Source organism: Neomonachus schauinslandi, chromosome 10 (assembly GCF_002201575.2).
Source record: "Neomonachus schauinslandi chromosome 10, ASM220157v2, whole genome shotgun sequence".
Taxonomy (NCBI): Eukaryota; Metazoa; Chordata; class Mammalia; order Carnivora; family Phocidae; genus Neomonachus; species Neomonachus schauinslandi.
The window spans coordinates 88,117,173-88,139,781 of record NC_058412.1 but is presented as its reverse complement, the minus strand read 5'-3'; the positions used below and the strand labels follow the sequence as shown (position 1 = coordinate 88,139,781).

Genomic DNA, 22,609 nt, shown 5'->3' with positions numbered 1-22,609 from the left:
AGAAATCCAGCTGTTTTCAAGTTCCCTTCTCTGAGAAGAAAGAGTGTATCTCAAATCTGTGCTCGTGATTCTGTGCTCATACTCTTTTTTTCCCCTCTGGAAATAAGGCTCTCTTCCACAAACAGCCTGGTTCACAAAGCCTTCGGTGTTTGAAAACCTCAGAACAGATCTGATGCCATCTCATCATGCTCCATTAGGATCAAATTTAGCCAAGATATCTGCTTTGGAAACGGAAAGGGGGAGGATAAAAACAGACAGGTGATCATCTTGGACAACACTGGCCACGCCGCTGGTCACTCACCAGACTCCAATGGTCACGTCTTCCTCTGGCTGGAGGTAGTAATTACATGTGTGATTCAAACCTTGATCCTGCGGTTTTTTCAAGTCAATGAAATAGGGAACCCTCACTGTGGGGGATAAAGATATGGAAACCAGGATTAGTGGGGGCAGATGGACATACATGTGTACACGCACAGAGCAGAGGTGAAGCTCTCAGGAAGTGCCAAGTCTTTTCCAACCCAAGACTGCCAGGTACACAGGGCCCTTGGCCTCAGGTGCAGGGCTGGGTGAGCAAGCGCTGGAACGCTGTGGGCACGCCTGCACATCCTCTATCAAGGATGAGTCCGAGTACAGATGGACCCCCTGACGGTTGTTCAAGGTGAGAAGTCACAAGTGAGGGAAGGAAAGGCGCCTGAGGGGCCTGAGGGACATGCCGGCCACGAGAGAGGCTGGAGATGGGGAGGCCAGCCAAGCCTGGCTAAGCCACAAGTGAAGGCTGGAACCTGGGTGGTGGTGGGAGGAACAAGGGGAAAGGTGACAAATGGGTGGTGTGTTCTGGAGCCAAGGCCACCAGACTTGGTGACCAAGTGAATGTAGGTGTGAGTCAGTTAAGCGGGGTCCTGAAGTTTCTAGTGCTGTCACTTCATGCAGACATGACAGCAGAAGATGAGGTTCGGGTGCAGGGAATCCACAGAGCCATCTGGAGTTGAGTGACGCCAAATGGAACTGTACAACAGGTGCCCTACATTTAACAGGTCACCTGCCAACAGAGCAGAATTCTATAATGCGCCCACACTATGGAAAATCCAGGGGCCATTAGCTGGAGACCAACTAAGACCCAATGACATGGGGGAACGTCCACGAACTACAGGTAGGAGAGCAGAGAAGGAGTGAGATGACCAGATACGCTGCACAGTCCCACAATGTTACTGTAAAAGCAAGCAAATGTATTCAACATCACAACCCACATGGGACTCAGAAAGAAATAAAGGAAGACACAGGTCAGGCTGTTACCAAAGTGTGTGTGTGCAACACACATGCACGCATGCATGCATGGGCAGGTGGGGATATTTAATTTTTCCTTTATATACTGTTGTGCTTTTACTGCTTGTGGTGAACACAATTTTTAAGGCTATAGTCAAAAATTGAAAAACTTAATTTTTTTTTTTTTGAGAGAGCATGCGAGCAGGGTGTAGGGGAGTAGGAGAGGGAGAGAGAGAATCTTAAGCAGGCTCCAAGCCCAGCGTGGAGCCCAGCACAGGTCTCAATCTCATGTCCCTGAGATCATGACCTGAGCTGAAATCAAGAGTCAGATGCTTAAATGACTGAACCACCCAGGCGCCCCAAAGACTGAAAAACTTAAAAACAAAAAACAAAAAAAACAAAACCGTGAGGTGAGATTTACTCACTTTATCAAATGGCAACTCCCAAAGGGGGTGAGGACAAACAGCAGGATGGTCCTGGCCTCTAGCCAATCCCACCTTGTATAAAAGAGTCACACAACTCTGTACAGTTTTCTTTGGTGAAGAGAGTAGTCTCATTATATAACTGCACATACCCACATGGCGCCAAGCCAAACGTGCTCATCTCCCACTACCATCCTGTTCCTGAGCCACAACCTTTGCACTTGCTGACCTCTGAGTACTCTCCCACCACATACCTGCACATTTAGCTCTCACTCCTCCAATGCCCACTGCAGCTCACCACGCATTTGCTGAAGAAATGAAATACCCACTCATGAGGACATGGGGAGGCACACTTCCCCAGAAATTCCCTGAGCATTTCAGACCATGCAAGGAGATAAATCCTCCCATGAGGGCTGCCACTTGTACCTTCAGCTTCTTAATACACCTCTTCACCAAGGAGAAGGCTAAATTTTTTAAACTTTAATTATGACTTTCTCTCAAAAGAAAAAGGGCTATCAAAGGAGGTGGCATCACATGTCCTGGTGCTCCTGCCATGCCGGCCCCGTGCCGCGTGCGCCTTCCTGCGGCGCCTCCTGCGATGTGCACACCAGCTCTTCCACCTCAGAGCTCTTGTTAGGTCACCAGCTCCCATGGCACAGACCTGGCAGCACCCAGCAGCCACTCCACAGCCTGCACTCTTGACTCATCAGACAGGAAGGAAGAAAGGTCAATGGCTCTGATACGAACTGGCCCTCAGGTCCTTTTCAGAATACACTGAAGTCCCAACCCCCAGCCCATCAAAATGTGACCTTATTTGGAAATAGGGTCTTTACAGAGACAATCAAGCTAAACCAAGGTCATAAGGTGGACTTCAATCCAGTAGACCTGGTGTCCCTATCAAAAGGGAAAACTGGGACACAGACACAGACAAGGACAGTGGAAGACAGTGGAAAGACACCGGGAGGAGGCAGCTGCGTGACGACAGAGGCAGAGGCTGGAGTGGTGCAGCTACAGGTCGAGGGACACCACAGACTCTTGGCCTCCACCAGAGGCCCGGAGGAGGCCAGGAAGGACTGTGCCCAGAGTCTCAGAGAGCGTGGCCCTGCTGACACCTTGATTTCAGGCTTCCAGGCTCTAGAAGTGAGAGAGAATAAATTTCGGTTGTTTTAAGCCACCCAGTTTGTGGTATTTCTTACACCTGCCCCCGGGGACCAAAGCAGCCATGCTACGGAGGTCATATTTTACTCTGGCAACGGGACTCAGAGAAGGCTCCTGACCAGACAGAAGGCTGGCAAGGGCCTGTTTCCCATGCTGTTTCAGCCGCAGGTACCTACTCCTGCAATCTCCATTCTGGGACACCGTTCCATGCTGTGGGAGCTGACAGCTGCAGCTTCATGTGCCCGTTCATCATCTCACAACTGTGAAGTGAAATGACTTCAATAAAACTCTGAAAACCGGGGCACCTGGGTGGCTCAGTCGTTAAGTGTCTGCCTTCAGCTCAGGTCATAATCCCGGGGTCCTGGGATTGAGCCCCGCATCAGGCTCCCTGCTCCGCGGGAAGCCTGCTTCTCCCTCTCCCACTCCCCCTGCTTGTGTTCCCTCTCTCGCTGTATCTCTCTCTGTCAAATAAATGGATAAAATCTTTCAAAAAAAAAAAAAAAACTCTGAAAACCCCAAACCCCGTGCCCACTGTTCAACCCCACACCCAGATTCCCTTAATTTTGCTCCTGAGACTGGAATTACCCACCCCCAGGCCCCATGCCAAACAGAAAGTGGGTGTCATCAAGGGCTGAGGGCACTTGGCTTCCACTGGCTCAGCTCTCAGGCCTCAGTGGGTTCTGGATTGGGGAAGAAGGTAGTTAAGCTACTTCCACACAACCCCACAGCTCCAAGGGAACTCCCTACCTGTGAAAACTGTTTAATGAGGATTAGCAGCTAATCCCAAAAGCTTCCAGGCCTGAGAAATTTAGAAACTGAGAAGCCAGATTCTCCTCCAGGAGGACCTCATTCCACAAAACTTGTCTTCCAGTCCACTTTAATTTCTGTTTTAGAAATAACCGTGAAAAAGAAGGCAGTGAAAGCGCTGAGTCCAGCAGATGCCACCCATGTGCCTCTCTTCCCATGGGGCTCCTCCGGAGACTGGAGGTCCATGGTCAGTCCAGGGGGTCAGACAGCTCCAGAGAGGTGTGGCCAGAGGAACCACTGGTAACTACTGGTCTGAGTAAGCAAAATGCCACAAAGTGACAGGGTCAAGGGGTGCAAGAGGAGGGTGGCAGGCTATACCCAGGCCAGAACACACCGCACTCCTGCTGGCCAGGAACAGCTGGGTACCAGGGACCTCTGACCTTCTGTGTTATCCCTTGGCCCCATGACCCTTGGGGCCCTGCTTCATTCACAGGGTTGGAGGAGGGACACAGCACAGGGCCCACAGGGCCCATGGCAGGGGCAGAAGTAAGGAGTCTGGGACAGTGACCCAGCCCCTCACTGCTAGCTATACAAGTTCGGCCTCACATACAGCTCAAGTGCACAACCCGGGAACCCAATACACACATGCTGTGTCCACAGGCTCGCAAGACACATCCAGCTGCTTCAACCCCACCTCTGGCTTCCCTTCCTTCCCATTTTTCATTATTCACCCTCTGGCTGCACTGTCATTTATTGGCAACCACATACCAATGGGCATGATTTAGAGAGGATCCTGCACAAGCGGTGTTCAGTGAATAACCAGTGAGGACACGACCGAATGAAAAACAACCTATTCTATCATCCCGTCTTTAGTCCACCTGCAAAATACATGATAGGGTGAGAGACTACAGCTACTTAGCCATAATGGACACTTTTGACTGCCTGAGGATTTTAAATATCGGGGCTACCTCTCATCCCAGTCACTGATGCACTGGAAGAGGTGTGGTGCCAACAAGGGAGGGCAGAGGGCTCTCTGGGTTCTATCAAATTCTAACACTGTGATGGGGGCTGTAGGGGTTTCCATAAAAGGAAAGGGGATAAGAAAGGAATATAGTAGGGAGGTTCCTCAAAAAATTAAAAATAGAAATACCATATGATACAATAATTCCACTACTACCCAAAGAAAATGGAAACACTAATTTGAAAGGATACATGCACCCCCATGTTTACTGCAGCATTACTTACAATAGCCAAGATATGGGAGAAACCCAAGTGTCCATGAATAGATGAATGGATAAGGACAATGTAATACCCCCCACACACACACTAGACTATTACACAGCCATAAAAAAGGACAATATCTTGCCATTTGTGACAACATGGATGGACCTAGAGGGTATAATGCTAAGTGAAATAAGTCAGGCAGAGAAAGACAAATACTGTATGATTTCACTCATATGTGGAATCTAAAACAAAAACAAAAACAAATGAATAAACAAAAAGCAGACTCAGACCTGATCTGTTTGTAAACACGGAGAACAAACTGATAATTGCCAGAGGGGAGAGGCATGGGGGGATGAGCAAAATAGGGGAAAAGAAGTGGGAGGTACAGACGTCTAGGTCTGGAATGAGTAAGTCACAGGGATGAAAGGCATGGCATGAGGAATATAGCCAATGATACTGTAATCACATTTATGGTAACAGATGGTGGCTACACTCATGGTGAGCACAGCCTAATCACTATGTTGTACACCTGAAACTAATGTAATATTATGTGTCAACTACTCAAAAAAATTTTAAAAGGAAAGAAAGCTATCAAGGGCTAAAAGGGACTACTAAGAGGAAGGAGAAAGAGGAAGCATAAGGATTATTATCCTGGAGAATGTTGAAGCGGGCTGGCTGGCCTTCTGCTTTAAAAACAAATACATAATTCATATATCTAACCTGTTTCCCAAAAAAGGCCCAAGGTAATGTGCAGAGAGGAGCAGTTCTGTGCAGGCCTCTGAACCAAAACATTCCTTCCCACCAAGAGATGGTTCTAGATCCGAGGGCAAAGAACTGCAGAGAAGATATCTAGGCTTCATTACTCAGCATAAAACAGGATGAGATCTTGCCATTTGGGACAACATGGGTAGACCCAGAGGGCATCATGCTAAGTGAAATAAGTCAGACAGAGAAAGACAAATACCGTAGGATTTCACTTACATGTGGCATCTAAAAAACAAAACAAAGGAACAAGCAAACTGAAACAGACCCACAAATACAGAGAACAAATTGGTGGTTGCCAAAGGGGGAGGAGGTGGGGAGATGGGCAAAATAGGGGAAGGAGGTGAAAAGGTACAAGTTTCCAGTTAAATACACACATGGAGATGAGACATACAACATAGGGAATACAGTCAACACTACTGTAGTATGCTGACAGATGGTGACTACGCTTACTGTGACATCGCTGAGTAATGCATACAATTGTCAAACCTCTGTGTTGTACCCCTGAAATTAGCATCCTACTGTATGCCAACTATACTTCAATCTAGTCGTCTAGACTTCAAGACCACAAAATACTGGGTATCACCCAACATCACTGACACTGGAATCAGACTTTTGAACCTGAGTAGTGAAAAGCACACATACTCATGTTTATGTGTAGAGACTCAGACAAAAGAGACCGACAGGAAACAGACAGATAAGCAACAACATTAACAATTTCCTCAGAATGATTTTCATTTTCTTCTTCACTGCCATTCAGGGCTTTTCAGTTAATCTTTGTTTTTGGAATGCTCATGTAGTTTTTGCTTATGAAAATATATTTAAAGTAGAATAATGACTGAAATCATGGGGCTATGTTTTTTCTATAGTTTATTTATCTGATTTATGAATGTGATTTCAGATAGATTTGGTGTGAACTTAAGAATATATTCTGTGATTATGTTCTGAGACCCAAAAGACTGTTTAGACTTCCTTTAGAGTCCAAATGGAATTCACAGGATCATGATTCGCATTTTGAGGAGACAAAAATGGAGGTGCTACCCCAACACACTGGCCCTCTAGCACCATGGACTGAAACTGCCAAACCACTGCAGGCCAGCCCTGGGGACCCCCATTCCCCCACAGGGGAGGCAGCACAGACAGCTAACCAATCTCCTTTATAACCCCTGCAGGAGGCGACCCCACTGCCACACAGTGGACATGGGGAAGGAAAGGGTAAGCGACTGGCATCTCCTTGTAGAGGTGGACTAGGAGAACCCAAGTTCTGCTCCTGTGGAACATCCTACCATTTCATTAGGAAACCAACCGAGCAACATTTGTGGGCTATGTTTAAAGTAGCCCAAATAATTGATCTGAAGAAAAGCAAGTCAATTCAAATATTTCCTGGGATCCCACCGTGTGGCAAAGGCACCTGCTCAAGGCACCCGGAGGCCTATAGAGTAGGAAAAGCCATTCAGAGTCCATCCTAAAGTCTGCCATCAGGGTATCTGCAACCCAGTAGCCTCGTGTTTATATGTAAACACAAACTCTCTTCTGTGCTGGACCGACTGTGGACATTTAAGGGTTAAAGTCAGAAAATCAAAACTCCCTTTATTTTAGTATGTTGTTAGCTCCTTTTAAGTTTGTGCCTCTCACACTGGCAAAAACATAGAGAGGATAAATTCCTCAAAGTTCAGCTACATTTCCATCAGAAAAATCAAATGCCTCTTGGTATACTGTAAGTATTTTATACTTATTTTAAGACACCAAATTAAAAAAACTTACTTTAGATTTACAAAGTAGTGAACACTGACCTTACTATTTCTCTTCCTCCTCCTTACTGTTCCTCTTGAGAGCAGAAATGCTCTTTTTAGCCAGTGACTTCTAAGTTTCTGTGATTAAGTCCACTGTAGACTTCATAAACCCGAACTCGTATGCCCAAGCACCTACAGAGCCTGGAGCACTGCGTTACTACAGAAGAGGGTCTGTAGCCCTGACATGCCTGGCCCCAGTGCCACCCCCTGCTTGTCCCAGGCCACAGTCACACGTGAGCCATCTCAACACCTCCTGTCTGTCCTCCCCCTCATCTTCATGCTCTTCCTCCTCCTTCCTTCTCTACCAGCAACCCTGCTGCCTCTTCTCACGGCAACAGCCCCAACTTTCAAACCTCTCCTCCCAAATACACAAGGTCCAAACCTACTCTTTGCAAACCAACAGCTAAGAGCATGCACAGAGCCCACCTCGATTGGTTCAGATGCTACGCATACCTGCACACTCAAGCTGAAGGCCATTGCTTATGGAGTACCTGCTGTGCGCCAAGCACCACGTTCTACCTTCAAACCCTAACACTCGCAGACCCAGCCTCTTCCCTCCTAGCCTCATCTTGTAGGTGTAAAATGATGCTCCTTAAGAGGATTATTCCCAACAATTATGTACCTGGGAGCCCTCTGCCTTCTATTTCCTAAGCTTGAGACTTCTGGACCTTCCTCCTCCTACTTGCACAAAAGTAAATACACAGCATGAAAAAAAAAAACACCTTTGGAACACACAAGGTCTAAGTTAACTCAGGGAGACTACAACACCTATAGAGGGAGCATATAATTCCATAGAAACCAAAGCATGTCAGGCTGATTTTTTTTTATTTTTAAAGAAAAAAGTCCTAATTATTTTTGTTTAAGGTGGTCACCTTTTAGTGGTTATCTTTTCCAAGTACAGTGAGCCTCCTAGATGGCACAAGGGCAGAGCACCTCCAACACAACACCATTAACATCCTCACCCACTGCCACTAAAGCAGGACCCCCAGCCAAGCAGGGGTTACCTGTGCACACAACTGTTAGCCCTGGAGAACAACGCAGTCATTGCAGCAGCCTGTAACTGGGAAGGGGCACTGGGAACTTTCTGGGTAATAGAAATGTTCTATTTCTTGAGCTGGGTGGTAGATATAAAAATATATAAATCATCATGCAAATGAATTCTTACTAAAATTCAAGGCAAAATGGGCACGTGGTACTTACCAAAATTCAAGAAAATCAGTTTGGCCTGTATCCCAGGACATAGTTTGATGAGAAATGGAATGGCAACATACAACCCCAGAACACAGAGAAGTATCTTCCTCAGTCGGAACCACAGGCCCTTTCGCCTGCAAGAGAAGAGCAATTAACAGGTCAAAGACTGGAGGTGCAATTTTGCTCCCATTTATTAACAGCATTATCAAAATCACTAATCAAAATCTACATGTCGCTTTCCCCACAATAACTGTGCCAGTAATAAGACTAGCCTCCCACCTGCTTTTGTTAAAATAATTATTTTAGACAGTCTTTCAATCTGAGCTTAGAACTCTATTGCGCGGGAAGGGGGAGGGTACATAGTTTCTCCTGAAAGCCAACGGACCATCCTGATGATTTCCTGTGCTTGCCCTGGAATCAGAACACAGCACAGACATCAGTCAGCTCCCCAGCAAGTGCCCAACCTGAAGTCAGATCGTAGCAGCAGCTTCATCTGGGGAAAGTGGCTGGCTCTAGGCTGCGTGATCGCTGTCCTGCAAGCCAGCCACAGGCATGGGCTGCCCGCTGGCTCCTTGTAGGAAGCTGAAACATCAACAGAACCTGCCCAACAAGGTCTGGGGAGCGAGCAGGGGGCTGACAGTGAGACTGTAGCTGACACTGCCTGTCCTTGCATTCCAGCCCACATTCCATCTGGCACCACCGGATGGAGGCCCCTTCTCCAGGCAACGTAGGCCAGGTCTCCAGATCCTCTTCTAAGCCCACGCAGCTCCAAGACTTCCTTATCCTATTCCTGATGCCTTTTCAAAAATGTCCCTAGTCCAGAGATTCTAAACTCCTTGGACTAAGGGTTTCTCTATAACTAGAAAACTGAAGCCCCCAAAGAGCTTCTGTTTACACGGTTTATATTTATGACTATTTATCATGTGAGAAGTTAAAATACAATTTAAAAATATTTATTCATGCATCTAATAACAAGAAAGCCATTAAATGTTAATATAATTAACATTTGTTATTTAAAAAGTGATTATATTTTCCAACACAAAAACTTTTAGTGAGGAGAGCGGCATTAACATTTTTACAAATTTTTTTAAGCCAGACAGCTTAATAAAAGACAGATGGATTCTCATATCTTTCTGCATCCAATCTGTTGCAATACCACACGTCAGGCAGCATCTGGAAAACTCTGAGACAATGAGTAAAAAAGGCAAATAATATCTTTGGGTTATTATGAAAATCATTTCGACCTTGTGGACACTCTGAAAGGATCTTGGGGAGGACCCTTGGAAACCGCTGCTCTAACTTATGAACCAAGTCTAAACCTGAGTGGGGCTAAGTATTTATTTCCGGACTGTTTCCAAAATAAATATTTAAAGTGGTTTTAAATATATACCTGGAACTGCTGACACATGCAATAATATGGATGCATCTCAAAAGCATTCTGCTAAATAAGACAGACACAAAAGACTACATACTGTATGATTCGGTTTATCTAAAATTCTAGAAGAGACAAAACTATAGAGACAGACAAACAGAACAGTGGTAGCTGGGGATGGAGGGAGATTGCAAGGGGCACACAGGGAACTTTTAGAGTAATCGAAATAATTTTATCTTGATTGTAGTTACACATTTGCATGTGTAAATAATACCTCAGCAAAGCTGATGACAAACATGCGTATCTGACAGTATAACTCATTCACCTGGTTTACTCAACGCTAGCACTCTTTGGGCAGCAGACACTAAAGGAAGCAAAGGAAGGCCTCTGCATCCCTGCTGTGCTCCCAGCTCAGTGGGGCAGACACAGAGCTCTGAGAGAGGCACGTGGTTCAGGGTAATCTGACCCAGTCGGCTGCCAGGGAAGGGGCCACTGGGAGGAAACACTAAGTTAGGAATATAGGAGTTAACTAGATGATGTAGAAGAATAGTTTAAAATGGCATCTTAAATTCCATGCACAATCTGTCCTTCCAGTGATGAAGGGTACATAACATTGTGGTTAAAGGTGCTGGCCCTGAAGTCAGAGGATCTAGTCTAACTTCTAACCTACCACTTACTAGCTGTGCAATCCTGGATAAATTACTTAACCTCTCTGAGCTGTGGTTTCTTCCCTGCACCGAGGGCATAAAAGTGGTACCTCCTTTGTGGGGCTCCTGGAAGGATTACACACAATAATGCACATAGAGTGCACATATGAGTTCCGGGTCCACAATATATCTAAGCTGTCATCACAGTCTTCTTACTCTCATTAAGGGAAAGAGCAGGGACTGGGCATAGTAATGGGCCTGAAAGGGAAGGCTGGGCACAATGTGAGAGGTCCAAAGAGGCCAAGAAGAATTCAGGACTTCATTCTGAGAGAAAATGGAGAGCCCATAAAAAAGAAAATAGCCTGCAATTAAATGCACAACCATCAAATGCCAGATGCAAAGCTCATGCTTCGGTCCTCTGCTCTGGCCACATTGGCCATTCCTATGTCCCTTGCACAATTTGGTCACTCACCCTCTAGAGCCTGCATAAATCTGGCCATTATAAGGTATTCACGCAGCTTGTAATTTTATGTCCTCAGAGCAAGGAAAGCATATGTACACACAAAGACTTGATCAAAAACACTCACGGGGGGCACCTGGGTGGCTGGGTCAGTAGGGCATCTGACTCTTGGTTTTGGCTCAGGTCCTGACCCCGGGGATCATAGGATTGAGCCCCACATCAGGCTCTGTGCTCAGCATGGAGTCTGCTTGGGGTTCTTTCTCTCCCTCTGCCCCTCCCCCCGCTAGTGCTCAAGCTCTCAAAAAAAAAAAAACCACTCATGAAAGTTTTATTCAAAATAGCCACTGAGATAATACAAATGTCTATCAACAGGTGAATGGATAAGCAAACCATGATTTGTCCTTAGAATGGAATAGTACACAGCAAGAAAAAGGAACCAGCTATGGATACATGCAACCATGTGGATGAACCTCAAAATAACTATGCTGAGTGAGGGGTGCCTGGCTGGCTCAGTAAGAGGAGCATGTAACTCTTGATCTTGGGCTCATGAGTTTGAGCCCCACATTGGAGGTAGAGATTACACTAAAAAATAAAATTAAATTAAAAAAAAATAAACCTATGCCGAGTGAAAGAAGCCCAATAAGATGGCCAGGACAGCAACAGACTTCTGCTTTGATATATCATTTCACCTAAAAAGTATTCCTGTTCATTAGTGAAACCCGCATTGTTTTTTCTGTGCTATTTCAGGGTTCGGCTTCCTCCACAGACAGTGGCTTTTCATCTTCCTCATATTTCAAAATAGTTTATATAAGATAGGAACTGTCTGTTCCTTATAAAGTTAAAAGAATTTATCAAGAAGAAACAAGAGAGAAGGAGGATATAAACAACATCTGGAAAAAATATATCATTTTCTTAATTTCTTAATTATTACCTACTTCTTGTGACAATTTTGTTCATTTTCTCAGAAATTCCTTTAGTTGCAAACCTCCACTTATTGCTGGAAGTACTGCTATTAATGTAGTTACTCCTTGCTAGAAGATTCCCTGTTCTTGATTACTAATAAGAATGAACATTTCCCAGGCAGCTGAGGAAAGCATCACCTCCATTTATTACCTGCATGTGACCTGGAGTAATCATGGAGGCCCACCTTTCTCTACAGTGCACACATCCACACACAGAGGAACAACTTTTGCCATAGGCTGTACAATGATTCAGTGTGCTTGTCTTTAAAGGTTACTCATATTAGCAGTACCATAAACAGATAACCAGAATCACTTGTCAAGAAATAGAAAGGAACTGTAAAAATAAATACAATGAATGGACTTAGGATACAGCCCAACACTTGTGTTCTTGGGCATTTATTCCAGAGAAATGAAGACTTATTTTCATGTAGAAACTTGTACATGAATGTCTACAGCAGCTCTATTCATAATAGCTCCAACTCAGATGCCTTTCAAGAGGTGAGTGGATAAACAAATTGTCCATACGGCCATGGAACACTACTCAGCAATAAAAAAGAACGAACTATTGATTGTGCAACAACTTGGATGAACCTGGGAAATATACTGAGTTTAAAAAGTCAATCAATCCCAAAAGGTCACATGTTATGTAAGTCCGTCTATAAAAATGTTCTTTAAGTGACAAAGTGATAGAGATGGAGACACGATTAGTAGTTGCCCTGGTTTAGGGATGGGAGGGCGGGGATAGGGGTGGCAATAAAGGGGTAGCATGAAGGAGCCTGGTAGGGGTGGTATAGGTGAGCACCTTCATGTGACAGTGGTTCCATGAAGCTACACATGTAATGAGATTGCACAGCGTTACACACACACACACACACAATGAGTGTATCTTTAACTGGTGGAATCTGAATAAGCTCTATGGATTGCATCAATGTCAATCTCCTAGGGCTGATTTTGTACTATAGTTGCGTTAGATGTTACCTCAAACTGAAGGAGGTTGGGGGATGGGAACACTGGACATTACTGTATATTTCTGTGCGATTCCTAAGAATCGATAATTAACAAAACAAAAACAACATAATGGAAAAAAGTCAGCCACAAAATCTAAAAAATAGCAAGTAAAATATAAGTAATCATTAATAAATCTGACCAATTTGCTGGATTTCATGTTCTCTCAATCTGTCCAAGTAAATATTAGCCCCATTTTCACAGAGCACACAGCAACTTCCAAGGAGCTGAGTAACTTACTCCCAGACAAGAAGCCTGGCATAGTGTGTGGGGGCTGGCCAAGGTGACCTCCACTCCCACATTCCTCCAGGCCTATGAGCATCCTACCCGCCTTCATCCTGGTCTTTCTTTCTGGAAAAGCAGCCCAAATCAGAGCACTCAACGCGCAATCTGAGATTTTCTCTCAAATGATCATAGATCTGTAGACATTTTCTGACGGGACTTTTTAACAAATTATTCTAGAAAAGGACAATTGTGCAATTTACAACTTCCTGCTGCCTCCTAGAAGGGTAGATCCCAGAGCAACCCTTGGCTGAACTGTTTGGTAACGATGTGAAAGGGCCCAAGACCTGTACCTCAGAGGGAAGGAGGGGTGGAGAAGGGCCAAGGAAAGGCCAAGGAGTCTGGGGAAGGAAGCCTGGAGCCCTCAGAGAGATGGGCAGGCTGCAGGCTGACAGTCAGTTCCAGTGTGGTACTCGTGAAAGAACAAACAGATCAATGGAACATAGCAGTGAGCCCAGAAATAGAGCCACATAAATATAGTTAACTGATCTCTGACAATAGTGCAAGAGTAATAAAATGGGGAAAAAAGAGTCTGGTCCACAGATGGTGCTGTAATAACTGGACATCCACATGCAAAAAAAATGAATCTAGACACACACTTACACCCTTCACAAAAACGAACTCATAATGGCTCATAGAGCTAAACGTACAATGTGAAGCTATAAAACCCCTACAAGATGGCAGAAGAAAATGTAGGTGACTTTGGGTAGGGTGATGACTTGTTAGATAACCACATCTAAGGTACAATCCACCAAAGAAATAATTGGTAAGTTAGACTTTATTACTAAAATTAACAACTTCTGTTCCGCCATAGACAGCATAAAGAGAATGAGAAGAGGGTCACCTGGGTGGCTCAGTCGGTTAAGCATCTGCCTTCGGCTCAGGTCAAAATGTCAGGGTCCTGGGATCAAGCCCCGCGTCTGGCTCCCTGCTCAGCATGGAGTCTGCTTCTCCCTCTCCTTCTGCCCCTCCCCCACCTGCTTGTGCTCTCTCTCTCTCTCTCAAGTGAATAAAATTCTTAAAAAAAAGAGAGAGAGAGAGAATGGGAAGAGAAGCCACATACTGGGAGAAAATATTTGCAAAAGACAAATCTGATAAAGGACTATTGTCTAAAATACACAAAGGACTCTTAAAACTCAACAATGAGAAAACAACCCAATTAAAAAAAAGGCAAGAGACTTGAACAGACACCTCATCAAAAAAGATATATAGACGAGAAGCAAGCATGTGAAAAGATGTTGAACATCATATGTCATTGGGGAATTTGAAATTAAAACAATGAGATACCACCAGACACATATTACAATGGACAAAACACAAAATACTGACAACACCAAATGCTGATGAGGACATGGAGCAACAAGAACTCTCACTCATTGCTACTGGGAATGCAAAATGGTACAGCCTCATTGGGAGACAGTTTGGCGCATTCTTGCAAAACTAAATATACTCTTACCATACCATCTGGCAATCACACTCCTTGGTGTTTACCCAAATGAGTAGAAAACCTAAGTCCACACAAAAACCTGTTCACAAATATTTATAGTAGCCTAAAGTTGGAATCAATGAAGATGTCCTCTAGTAGGTAAATGGATAAACAAACTGTGGTACATCCAGACAATCGGATGTTATTTAGCTTAAAATGAAATGAGTTATTTAGCCACAAAAGGTCTTGGAGAAAACTTAATATTGTGGAACTTGTTGCTGAGTGAAAGAATCCAATCTGAAAAGGCTACATACTGTATAACCGCAACTATACGACACCTTGCAAAAGACAAAACTATGGAGACAGTAAAAAGATTAGTGGCTGCCAGGGGTTAGCAGGGATGGAAGGATGAACAGGCAGAGCACAGAGGATTTTTAGGGTAGTGGAACTATTCATTACACATTTGTTAAAACCCCTGAATGTACACCACCAAGTGGAACCCGAATGTAAACTACAGAATCTGGGTGATGATGATGTGTCACTGTAGGCTCACTGACTATAATAAATGTTCTATTGTGGTGCAAGATGTTGGCTGCTCGGGAGGTTGCATGTGTGGGGGCAGAGGGAGCCTGGAAGTGTCTGTACTTCCTGCTCGATTTTGCTGTGAATCTGAAGCTGCTCTAAAAGCAAAGTTTAAGATCCTCAAACTCATAGAATCAGAATAGAATGGTGGTTGTCAGCGGTGGCAAGGAGTGGGAACTGGGATTTATTAATCAAATGCATCAAGTCTCAATCACACAAGATGAGTAAGTTCAAGAGATCTACAGTACAACATCGTCCCTACAGTTAACAATATTGCATTGTAGGGGCGCCTGGGTAGCTCAGTCGTTAGCCGTCTGCCTTCAGCTCAGGTCATGATCCCAGGGTCCTGGGATCGAGCCCCACATCAGGCTCCCTGCTCCGCGGGAAGCCTGCTTCTCCCTCTCCCACTCCCCCTGCTTGTGTTCCCTCTCTCGCTGTGTCTCTCTCTGTCAAATAAATAAAAAATGTTAAAAAAAAAAAATATTGCATTGTACACTTCACATCTTATTAAGAGAGTAGATATGTTAAGTGTTCTTATGACAATAAAATAAAACTTAAAAATAAAGTTTTTCTTAAGTGAACAACAACAAAAATGTTGCTTGTAGCTATCAAGTGTTTTGGGACTCCCCAGGAAACCTGAAGCCAAGGGTGAGAAATGAGGACACTGCTGGACTGGCAATCAGTGGTTAGTAACTGTAGATGGAACCAACAGTATATAGCACACTAAGAAATTCACAGAACAAGCAGAATCTATTTTGTTTTGAAAACTCCATAGCTCTTATATTAGAATATTTATACCATTATTTTAATTAGAAAGTTCTAGACTTGTAAATAATTAAGTTCTGTAAGAGTTCTATAACTAAAGGACAAGGTTTTTGTAATCTGGAAATACAGCCCACGTGGTGTTCTCAGCAGGGTACTCCCTAGAACCTCCTGGCTCCCTGACTGCAACGGTGCTCTATCTGCCTGTAAAGTGTGCCCCCTGGGAGCACACTTCTTTCTCTCTCATACTGGGAGCTTTTCCTTATACAGGACACGAGTTTCTAGATTGCTGATGCTATTTCTTGATATGAATACAGGCACACCCCCATTTTAGCATGCTTTTTGCTTTACTGTGCTTTGCAAATACTGAGTTTTTTACAAATTGAAAGTTTGTGGCAACCAGCATCAAGCAAGTTTCTTGGTGCCATTTTTCTAATAGTATCTGCTCCCTTAATGTCTCTGTGTCACATTTTGGTAAGCTTCACAATATTTCAAACATTTCATTATTATTATATTTATTACGGTGACCTGTGATCAGTTATTATGACTTGCTGAAAGCTCAGATGATGGTTAGCAATTTTTAGCAATATTTTTAATTAAGTTACATACATTTTTTTAGACATAATGCTATTGTACACTTAATAGACAACAGTATAAACATCATTTTTATATAACTTTAACTTTTATATGCACTGGGAAACCAAAAACTTTGCTTAGCTTTATTGCAGTATTTGTTTTATTGGTGGTCTACACCTAAACCCATAACATCTCCAAGGTATGCCTGTATTTAATAATTAAGTACACATTCTTTTAATACCTAGGAGTATAAGTTCCCATAATGAAATTTAATTTCTCTACATTTTATTTCAATCAGTGCTATGGTCAGTAATAAATCTTGTCAGCAAGTCAAAATCTTTTTAAAAGGTGTACAGAGAAAAAAAGTCTATTACACTTGCATAATCAGCACGACAAAAATATTTCACTTAAAAAAAGTTCAAACATAAGAAATACAAAATTGATTAACAAATCCAAGGGCTGTTTATTCAAGAAAAAGCAAGGAAAAAACCCAGTAAGTTCTGGGCTGAAAAGAGAATATATGAAATTAGGGAAGAAAAGTGAGGTAACCTCACATTAAATTTCTTTTAATAGAGAGTATCACATGCTTTGCTAAGCTAATAAAATTTCTAAAATTCAATGATACAGACTATTTTGTAAGAAAACATAAATAGTGACAATCTTCTCAAACTGTTAGAAAAAAAAGGAATGAAACCTATAACCAAAGGAGGTACTGGGTAAAGCTATCGAAGAATTACATCCCTGGGCGGGGGGTGGGGAGCAAGGTGGTGAAGGAGTAGGAGACCTGGATTTCGTCTGGTCCCAGGAATTCAGGTGGATAGGGATCAAACCATTCTGAACACCTACAAACTCAACAGGTGATCGAAGAAAATAGCAGCAACTCTCTGAACAGAAAAGCAACCACTTTCTGAAAGGTAGGACGTGCAGAGAAGTGAATCCAAGGCGATATTCGGGTGGATAGACGGCGGGGGAGGGGGCCTCCGTTGGCCGCTTCTGGCGAGTGATAGAGCAACGGATCACAAAATCGGAACTTTTAGAAGTTGGCTCCACTGAGGGACCTCGCTCCAGTGGCTAAGCGGGGGGTGGAACCCTCGTGGGACAGTGTGGTCTCAGGACCCTCGGGGTCACAGAAAGACCGGGGGTGCCTGAGTGCAGCAGAGCTCCCAGGGATCGGTGGGGAAGCCTGCTGCAGAGACGGAGCCGAGGAGCAAGCTCTCAGCTCGGGATTGCCATAAACCGTGATCCGCGGCACAGTCGGGCCACTGCTCCTTCAGCAGGGACCCAACAAGTGGCAGATCTGGGCAGACTCTCCTTCCTCCCGAGGGAGGAGCAGCACAGAAGCGCACCGCAGGGATCTGCTGGGTTTGGAGACTCCACACGGGGTCAGGTGCCAGAGATAGAAATGCTCGGTCACAGGCCGGGTGAGCACAGAGTAGGGCCGGAGACTGGGGAGATGGGAGCGATTGACTGCTTTTCTCTGGGGGGCGCAGTGAGGAGCAGGCCCCGAGTTCTCCGCTCCTCTGGAGCCGAGATTGGGAGGCTGCCATTTTCACTCTCCTCCTCCAAAGCTGTACAGAAAGCTTGCAGGGAACAAAAGCTCCCAAGACCAAACCGGAGCAGATTACTTAGCCCGCACCGGCAAGGGCGGGGCAATTCCACCTCCAGCAAAGATATTTGGGAACCACCGCAACAGGCCCCTCCCCCAGAAGATCAGCAAGAACAGCCAGCCAAGACCAAGTTTACTGATCAATGAGAACAGCAGAACTCCAGTGCTAGGGGAATACTGCACATAGAATTCATGGCTTTTTCCCCCCTGATTCTTTAGTCTTTCGAAGTTAATTTTTTAAATTTTCTTTTTCTTCCTATTTTTTTTTCATTTTTCTTTTTCCCTTTTTCAACCAACATCCTATCTTACCAATTTTTTAAAAAATCTTTTAAAATTTTTTTAGAGTCTTATTCTATCCCTTCATTGTAGTTAACCTTATTTTTTTTTGTGTATATATATACATATATATTTCTCTCTCTTTAAAATTTTGGGATACAGTTTCTTCTAACAGACCAAAATATACCCTAGTGTATGGCTTTGTTCTAGTCTCCTGCCTGATCACATTCTTTTTTTTTTTCTTCTTTCTTTTTTCAAACAACTTCTTATCAATTCCTTTTATGAAATCTTTTATACTTTTCCTCTTTATAGTCATATTCCAGCCCTTCATCGTATTTACCCTTATTTTTGTATATATATGTTTCTCTTTCTTTAAAATTTTGGGAGGCAGTTTCTTCTAACAGACCAGAATACGCCCAAAATCTAGTGTGTGGCTCTGATCTATTCACCTGCCTGATCATATTCTTTTTTTTTTTTTTTCCTTTCCCTCTCTTTCCCCACGAGTTTCAGGTCTCTTCTGATTTGTTTTGTGTATATTTTTCTGGGGTCGTTGTTACCCTGTTAGCATGTTGTTCTCTCATTCATCTATTCTCCTCTGGACAAAATGACAAGACGGAAAAAAAATCACCTCAAAAAAAAGAACAGTAGGCATACTGACTGCCAGGGACCTAATCAATATGGACATTACTAAGATGTCGGAACTAGAGTTCAGAATGACGATTATGGAGATACTAGCTGGGCTTGAAAAAAGCATGGAAGATACTAGAGAATCCCTTTCTGGAGAAATAAATGCAATCTAACCAAGCTGAAAATCAGAAAGGCTATTAATGGGGTGCAATAAAAAATGGAGGTTCTAACTGCTAGGATAAAAGAGGCAGAAGAGAGAATCAGTGATATAAAAGACCAAATGAGAGAGAATAAAGAAGCTGAGAAAAAGAGATAAACAACTACTGGATCACGAGGGCAGAATTTGAGAGATAAGTGATGCCATAAGATGAAACAATATTAGAATAATTGGGATGCCAGAAGAAGAGGAAAGAGAGAGAGGGGCAGAAGGTATATTGGAGCAAATTATAGCAGAGAACTTCCCTAATATGGGGAAGGAAATGGGCATTCAAGTCCAGGAGGCACAGAGAATGCCCCTCAAAATCAATAAAAATAGGTCAACACCCTGACATATAACAGTGAAACTTGCAAATCTCAAAGACAAAGAGAAAATCCTGAGGGCAGCTCAGGACAAGAGGTCCATAACCTACAAGGGTAGAAACATTAGATTAGCAGCAGACCTATCCACAGAGACCTGGCAGGCCAGAAAGGACTGGCATGATATATTCAGGGTGCTAAATGAGAAAAATAATGGAGCCAAGAATACTTTATCCAACTAGGCTGTCATTCAAAATAGAAGTAGAGAAAAAGCTTCCAGGACAAACAAACAGAAACTGAAAGGATCTGTGATCACTAAACCAGCCCTGCAAGAAATATTAAAAGGGATTCTTTAAGTGAAGAGAGAGCCCAAAAGTAACATAGACTAGAAAGGAACAGAGACAATGTACAGAAACAGTGACTTTGCAGGTAATAAAAAGGCCCTAAATTCATATCTTTCAATAGTTACTCTAAATGTCCAAATCAAAAGACACAGGGTATCAGACTGGATAAAAAGCAAGACCCATTGATATGCTGCCTGCAAGAGACTCGCTTTAGACCCAAAGACACCTCCAGATTGAAAGTGAGGGGGTGGAAAACCATTTACCACGCTAATGGACATCAAAAGAAAGCTGGGGTAGCAATCCCTATATCAGACAAATTAGATTTTAAACCAAAGACTGTAATAAGAGATGAGGAAGGACACTATCTCCTACTTAAAGGGTCTATCCAACAAGAAGATCTAACAACTGTAAATATCTATGCCCCTAACATGGGAGCAGCCAATTATATAAGCCAATTAATAACAAAACCAAAGAGGGGCACCTGGGTGGCTCAGTTGTTAGGCATCTGCCTTCGGCTCAGTCATGGTCCCAGGGTCCTGGGATCGAGCCCCACATCGGGCTCCTTGCTCAGCGGGAAGCCTGCTTCTCCCTCTCCCACTCCCCCTGCTTGTGTTCCCTCTCTCGCTGTCTCTTTCTCTGTCAAAAAATAAATAAAATCTTTAAAAAAAAAAAAAAAAACAAAGAAACACATCAACAACAATACAATAATAGTAGGGGACTTTAACACCCCCCCTCATTGAAATGGACAGATCATCTAAGCAAAAGATCAACAAGGCAATAAAGGCTTTAAATGACACACTGGACCAAACGGACTTCACAGATATATTCAGAACATTCCATCCCAAAGCAGCAGAATACACATTCTTCTCTAGTGCCTATGGAACATTCTCCAGAATAGATCACATTCTGGGTCAGAAATCAGGTCTCAACCAGTACCAAAAGATTGGGATCATTCCCTGCATATTTTCAGACCACAATGCGTTGAAACTAGAACTCAATCACAAGAGGAAAGGTGGGAAGAACTCAAATACATTGAGGCTAAAGAGCATCCTACTAAAGAATGAATGGGTCAACCAGGAAATTAAAGAAGAATTAAAAAAAATTCATGGAAACCAATGAAAATGAAAACACAACTGTTCAAAATCTTCAGGGTGCAGCAAAGGCAGTCCTAAGAGGAAAGTATATAGCAATACAAGGCTTTCTCAAGAAACAAGAAAGGTCTCAAATACACAACCTAACCCTACACCTAAAGGAGCTAGAGAGAGAACAGCAAATAAAGCTTAAACCCAGCAGGAGAAGAGAAATAATAAAGATCAGAGCAGAAATCAGTGAAATGGAAACCAAAAGAAAGTAGAACAGATCAACGAAACTAGGAGCTGATTCTTTGAAAGAATAAGATTGATAAACCCCTGGCCAGACTTATAAAAAGAAAAGAAGAAGGACCCAAATAAATAAAATCATGAATGAAAGAGGAGAGATCACAACCAACACCAAAGAAATACAATTATAAGAACATATTATGAGCAACTATATGCCAGCAAATTAGACAATCTGGAAGAAATGGACGCATTTCTAGAGATGTATAAACTACCAAAACTGAATCAGAAAGAAATAGAAAACCTGAACAGACCCATAACCAGTAAGGAAATTGAAGCAGTAATCAAATTCTCCCAACAAACAAGAGCCCAGGGCCAGATGGCTTCCCAGGGGAATTCTACCAAACATTTAAAGAAGAAACTTCCAAACTCATTTTACGAGGCCAGCATTACCTTGGTCCCAAAACCAAACAAAGACCCCATCAAAAAGGAGAATTACAGACCCATATCCTTGATGAACATGGATGCAAAAATTCTCACCAATATACTAGTGAATAGGATCCAACAGTACATTAAAAGGATTATTCACCACGACCAAGTGGGATTTATCCCTGGGCTGCAAGGTTGGTTCAACATCCGCAAATCAATCAATGTGATACAATACATTAATAAAAGAAAGAACAAGAACCATATGATCCTCTCAAAAGATGCAGAAAAAGCATTTGACAAAGTACAGCATCCTTTCTTGATCAAAACTCTTCAGAGTATAGGCATAGAGGGTACATACCTCAATATCATAAAAGCCATCTATGGAAAATCCACACTGAATATCGTTCTCAATGGGGAAAAACTGAGAGCTTTCCCCCTAAGGTCAGGAACGCAGCAGGGATGTCCACTATCACCACTGCTATTCAACATAGTACTAGAAGTCCTAGCCTCAGCAATCAGACAACAAAAAGAAATCAAAGGCATCCGAATTGGCAAAGAAGAAGTCAAACTCTCACTCTTTGCAGATGATATGATACTTGATGTGGAAAACCCAAAAGACTCCACCCCAAAACTGCTAGAACTCATACAGGAATTCAGTCAAGTGGCAGAATATAAAATCAATCCAAAGATAATTTCTATACAAAGGCATTTCTATACACCAACAACAAGACAGAAGAAAGAGAAATTAAGGAGTCAATCCCATTTACAACTTCACCCAAAATCATAAGACACGTAGGAATACATCTAACCAAAGAGGCAAATTATCTGTACTCAGAAAACTATAAAATACTCATGAAAGAA

The 22,609-nt window shown here is 43.2% G+C and overlaps 1 protein-coding gene across 2 annotated transcripts in view; it reads right to left on the bottom strand.

The window, feature by feature from the left end:
• The window catches only part of ABHD12 (abhydrolase domain containing 12, lysophospholipase), an 88,895-nt gene that overhangs the window by 25,292 nt on the left and 40,994 nt on the right, over positions 1 to 22,609 (bottom strand). For both annotated transcript variants that reach the window (XM_044918732.1, XM_021700685.1), the window contains exons 2-3: positions 8,570 to 8,694; positions 302 to 407 (exon numbers count right to left, since the gene is read on the bottom strand). In XM_044918732.1, coding sequence (XP_044774667.1) covers positions 302 to 407; positions 8,570 to 8,694 — 231 coding nt within the window. The remainder of the gene's footprint in view (positions 1 to 301; positions 408 to 8,569; positions 8,695 to 22,609) is intronic.